The 6,000-nt window shown below is 46.6% G+C and overlaps 1 protein-coding gene across 3 annotated transcripts in view; it reads right to left on the bottom strand.

The window, feature by feature from the left end:
* Positions 1–387: 387 nt before the first annotated feature.
* Positions 388–6,000, bottom strand: part of NR3C1 (nuclear receptor subfamily 3 group C member 1) — a 52,556-nt gene continuing 46,943 nt past the window's right edge. For 2 of the 3 annotated variants that reach the window (XM_015875473.3, XM_085519086.1), the window contains exons 8-9: positions 5,081–5,238; positions 1,851–4,467 (exon numbers count right to left, since the gene is read on the bottom strand). In XM_015875473.3, the coding sequence (XP_015730959.1) occupies positions 4,315–4,467; positions 5,081–5,238 (311 nt within the window). In that variant the 3' untranslated portion in view covers positions 1,851–4,314. Of the gene's footprint in view, positions 1,093–1,850; positions 4,468–5,080; positions 5,239–6,000 lie in introns of those variants that run through there. The other variant, XM_085519087.1, reaches the window with a different exon arrangement.

Here is a 6,000-nt window from a genome sequence, read left to right as displayed (position 1 = left end):
CAATGGAGGGGCAGCAATGAGAGAAGCACACCCACAGCTCGGCCAAGCGACGGCGGGACAATGAACTGCACTAAGGACTGCAGCAGCGGGGCACAGCCCCACAGCCTGCACTGCCCCAGGGGTACAGACTGCTTTGACTGGGGCTCCCAACATGAGATCCTCGGTGGTGAGGGCTGGAAAATGCAGGTCATGATTTCAAATTAAAACGCTCCTCCAAACACAATTAGCAGAAATTCCCTCACTCAGGATCTGAACTGCAGCAGCAATTGGCTTCACTCTAAATGCAGTGTGTGTGTGTATGGGTTGGAAGGGGGGGGGGAAGGGCACAGTGACAGTGTGAGGGCACCCAGGAACGTGGCAATAACTCCACAAAAGCATCTTGGAGCCTTTTAATGAAAAAAGCAGAATTTTATTGTATGGTTTCTGTCCATTACTCGGCATTGCTGTAAATGGCTCTCACATTTACTGCAACTTCTGTACAGATGTGTGGCTTCGTATTACCAGAACAGCAAATTTAAATGAAAAAATAAATGCTCAACAATTCCACACAAGCTTTTACAGTCCAACATTTCACTGAGTCGGTGAAAACTACAGACTTGTTACTACAGAATTATTCAGCATGAATAAAAAACTACAACTTTCAGTTTTAAACAGGAGTCACTGGTTTAATTCTTTTTCTTTTTTATGCTGTTTAAAATTACTGTGATAAAAATAATGATTTTTTTTTTAATTTTTATTTTTTTAATAATGCCATACACCGGTACGATATAGGATTTGTCCCCGTTATATATCTTTCATTTAATATACAAAATAGAGTACTGACACACGGCCGACGCACGCTGTTACGCGGTTAGTGGAGGTGGGGTGTGTTTCACACTCAGCCTTCCCCAGCACCCACTTCTCCCACCATCGGGAGCGGCTCCACTCCTTCCCCCAACGTTTGGTTCCTATGTGACACCGACGGTGGCCGCGGGGTCTGCGCGGTGCCGGGCTGTGGCTCTCCGACCGACAGCGCTCACCCCAAAGCCACGGCCACAGCTGCGGAACAGGACCGGGCTGACCCTCACCCAGGCACTTCCTCCTATTCCTGACCTGTCATAGCAAAAAAAGGGCGAGGTCATTTTGAAGCCCAGAGCGGCACCAGCCCCTGGCGCATCCCCGCTGCCCTCCGTAAGGCCGCTCCTATCGCCCCGTGCAGCCCCAAGCGCGATGCCCCGCGCGGACGCACGCACTGTGATAAGGCACTGAAGGGACACAAGTCGCCGTTCTCCCTGCTTTACCCGGAGCGCAGACACTGCCCAGTGCTACAAGGACTAACGACACACACGACACGTACTCCTCACTGCTCACTAAAGCACATGTTTGTAACCGTGACTCTCCAAACTCAGCGCGTACAGCACAAACGCCATCTCCAAACACCACAGCTGCCTTCCTTCCTTACACTCGTGAACCAAAAGGAACCTACAGGCACACAGAGCAGAGGGGCAGCAGCCTCTCCTTCCCTCTCCTCTCCTGTCACCGCCTCTATCGCGACAACGACAATTTGTTCACATTCACTGTAGTTAATTCTGTGCTGGGGGGCGGGGTGGGGAGAACAGGAAAAGAAGGAAAAAGTACAGCCAAGGCAAAAAAAGAGACCGAAAGAGAGCAGAAGTGTCTGTGCACATCAGCTCTGCAGCAGGGCTGCACACACTGCCTGCAATGGTGGATCTCCAGCAATGGAGTGCAGCACCACAGTGTGCAGCCCGTGGGCTGAGTGGGGCCCAGAGCTGTCCCCAAGCACTGAAGGGCACCTGAACTGCCATAAAACATACGTGCTTTGTACAGATCATTCAAAGAGAAGAGAACGATTATTATTTATTTTTTTTTATTAAAGATGATATTTTACTCCAAAGTACTGAATATAGCATCTTTTCCTTTAATAGGTATAACATTCAAAAAGATTTAAGAAAGGATGAAAATTTAGTTTCCTATCTCACTCGGAAACAAACTCCTGCTGAATGGCAGCAAGATACTGGTGTGTTGTGAACAACCTACACTCTGTATTTACATATTGCTGGTACCTGTATCATATTATTGCCCAATGTTTCCAGTTGCTTTTGCTGCGGCACGCGCGGCTGTCTACGAAGGGAACCCATCCGCTCACGCAGAGGCATGGAGGGGAGCGTCCCGTCCAAGGTCCGACTTGCACTTTGACACAGTGATAGGAGAAATGCAAATTCAACCTTAAAAACAGCCACTGAACACAGGTGATTTTGTTTGTTTGTTTGTTTTCCTTTCTGACAGAGTACTTCTTTGGATGCTGAATGCCAGCGCCTTCAGCACTACCTCCAGACAAAGCACGGCTGGCACGGGTTACCATTCAGCACATCCGTGACCCCTACAAAAAATATAATTACATGTATCATGATAAAGCAATCTGTCATCTAAAAATCATCCTTATTATACACTATACAAGCTATTTTACAGTCATTAATAAATTGCTTTTAAAGCTGCAGTAGCCCTTCCCTTCTTTTCTCAGATCAGCGAATATACCGATTACACGTATCGGAAACTATAACTAAATACAAAAATATATTAGGTTTTGTATCTTCCCAGATGATTTTTCTCGCCACCGGTACACAAATAATATGGGCCACTTTCAGTACAAATCGAATTTTAGAGTGGCTCGGTAAATATTTCAATTTCAAGATACAGAAAATCGTTAAGGTGCAGGTAGAAAAGGCTACTACAGCTTCTAAATGGTTTAAAATACAGCTAACCATGGCAACGAGGAGAAATTCACGAGACCTATGGCAGATTTATGGCACGCTAGTCACTCGATAGGAAGGGATGCAGCCGTACAAAGACAAGGGCGGACGTACACCTCTGAGACCACGAAGCCGGCAGCGGAGCTCTCCTGCTCCTGAGGAAAAGGGCGAAGCAGTCGGCGAGAGGCGGCGGTGCGGCGCGGTTTGGGGTTGGGACGTGCGGAGGTGCAGACGGCGGCGGCCGCTCCGCTGTGCAGAGCCAACATGGCACCGGGGAGAGAGCGCTTAGAGCCCGTAGGGCACGAATAGAACGGAACCGGAGCACCGGGCGCAACGACACACGTCTGCCTCTCACACCATGGACGTCCTCCCACAGATACCTGCACCATGATAGGTTTCGGTGTACAGAAAACGCGAGTTTCTCCGCACAGAAGTAAACTTTTCTTAAGCTATGCATATTTTCCTGAAGGTTTCCTGATGGGCAGTCAGGACTGATCTTCTTGGCATCAACGCAGCCCGTGACTCTCGTAGTTATGGCTGTTGCATTATATGCAAAAATCAGGCTTTTTTTTTTTTTTTTTTAAATATATATATACGTATATAAAATAACCTGCTTGTTTACATCCCGTTAGGACTGTGTTAATTTTCTATGAATCTGCATATCCAACGCTTTTGTACATTATACCAAAAGTATTTGTTTCATTCGCATCTACTGAAATTAGATTTGAGAGCGTTTCTCCCACCCAACCCTGGCCCTTAAAAAATGCCAAATTTTACGGTCACCTCGACAGTTGAAAGCTATCAGGTTAGAAAACCCAACCCGTTTTCACACGGATATACTCAAGGATTAACGTCTAGAGGTCATTTAGGAAAGCTACGAGCTGCCCCGCCTTAAAAACCCAGCTGTACAATAGGCATCTTGAAGTATTACAAAAAAATTATGTAAGAAAAAATGAACAAGCCTCGTTCACGGTATATAAAGTGAAAGGAAATTGCTAAAACCAGACAGTAATAGCTATAAAAGGCACAACTTCCCTTTTCTGATATACACTTGTAAACTTTCTTCAGGTTACATGCAGAAACCAAAACGCTACTTTAAATTTAAAAAAAAAAAAAAAAAGAAAAAAAAGAAAAAAAGAAAAAAGAAAACCCCAAATGTGTTACTAAAAAAACCCAAAAACTGCCTCCAGCCGACTGCAGAAATGAATGAGCAGAACGTCCGTCACAGCCGCACATCTCGGCACCGGTGGTTGTGATGCACCCATCGATGTTGCGCATGGGGAGAAAGTGGGATTTCTGGTAAGCAAGGTTTGTCCTCCTTTCCCCTCTCCCCAGTTATGTATCAAATGTGAGGAATCCGCTGCTTCTATAGCCTAAATCTTGGCCCTCTGTAAACCACATGTAGTGCGTAATTACAAAAGAAACACCGCTGCAAGGACAAAATGAACAAGTCTGGTAGGTTCTGTCTTTACAAAAAAATAAAGAAAAAAAAAAAAGGAAAAAAAATAAAGAAAAAAGCTATCGTTTGACGTTTTCTTAAGGCAACCCTTTTGTATTAAGGCAGTCACTTCTGATGAAATAAGAGCTTCTTTATATTTCCATTTGAGTATTTTGGTATCTGGTTGCTGATGATCTCTGCCAACATTTCTGGGAACTCAATACTCATGGATTTATCCAAAAACGTCTGGAAGCAAAAGCTCAGAAGATTTTCAACCACCTACAGGGGACAAAGCAGAGCGTTACTTTCACACGGTGCTCGCAGCAGCACAGCTTCCCCATCCCTCCCCTCTGAGCCGTGATCTGCCAGCGGCTGCCCTCAGCTCAGCCTCACCCATCAATCCCATCCATTCCATCCTCACACAAATCCAGCTGAGAGATGATGCCAGGTCCCTACAAACATTGGAGGCACGCTGTATCAGCTCTGATCTTAGCGTATAAATAACAGAAACGTGGATAATCTGAATAAAATCTTTCCAGGTAAACTAATGGGGAGAGAAAAACTGAGGGCTTGAAATCTGCCTCACTCTATCCAGCTGAGCCACAGCACAGCAGCTCTGTGCATTCGGGGAACACGGTTCCTCAATTTTACAGAAATATAGTTTTTAAAAACCAGAGACTGAAACAGGCGCTAATTGAAGATCTAATTGACACAGAGACCATTGAAAAGGAGCTCTGAGAGCAGAAAGTTCATCTCCTTCACCTGGTCCTTTGTTAGACAGCAAGTACCACCTCCCAGCCCACAGCATTTGGGCCCTGAAGCAAAGTTGAGGGCAGAGCAGTGCACAGCCACATCCCGGCCACTCCTCTGGAACGTGCCCTTCAGGACTTACATCGTGCATAGAGTCCAACAGCTTCGTCAGCTGATAGAACCGCTGCCAGTTCTGGCTCGAGTTCCCTTCTCTTTTCACTATGGCCTTTCCCAGCTCCTTTATGTATGTCATGCGAATTTCTTCAAACAAAGTCTGGCTCTTCAGGCCTTCCTTAGGAACTGGAACATGACACACATCTAGGTTATACATCTGTGAACTGTGCTATTAGTTAAGCAATCTTACATCAGTTACACAAAAACGACCAAAAGGACTCAATTTTCAATAATGAAATGAAATGAAATGAGAGCTGAGAAAGAAGGAAGAAAGGAAGTTGAGACAACTGACTGGTTCAACAGACAGCACGGTGCTGCTGGCCAAGCAAAGATCATACACAACCACAGGCAGCCCAGGAACAAGGAGGGATGAAGATGGAGGGCAGGTGGGCTGGCACCGCATGCTGCTGGCAGGAAGGCCCTTCCCAAGGCCAAGCATGGGTGCACTGGGCAGATGGACACACATGTGGCCCTGCCCACGAGGTGCAGCTTTTGGTCCCCGCACTGAAGAGAACAAGAGCTACCGAAGAGGGAGCACAGACAGAGCAGATGGAAAGGAAAAGAGGAAAAGAGGACAGGGTGAAAGGAGACCCCTGAAACACAGCCCCTTCGAGGGCCTGCAGTGCCACAGCCTGCCTGGCTCATGCAGGAGATGGCATCATGGCACTGCCCCCAGCTGTGTCCATGTGTGTAAGGAGGAGGGTCTGTGAGTGACAGCCACACGCAATGTGCGCTCTGTCCCCCAGGGTTCCACTGAATCCCTCTTCTTCCTCTTAGAAAAGACACCAGGGAATGCAGCAACCAGAAATTTCAGTTGTGAAGTCACAGATTAACAAAACGATGCACATTTCAGCCCTTCAATTCTCAGAAGTGCCACAGTGTACCACT

Source organism: Coturnix japonica, chromosome 18 (assembly GCF_054131305.1).
Source record: "Coturnix japonica strain WE chromosome 18, WE-NBRP24, whole genome shotgun sequence".
Classification (NCBI taxonomy): Eukaryota; Metazoa; Chordata; class Aves; order Galliformes; family Phasianidae; genus Coturnix; species Coturnix japonica.
The sequence above is the reverse complement of the archived record's forward strand: the minus strand, read 5'-3'. Positions and strand labels throughout refer to the sequence as shown.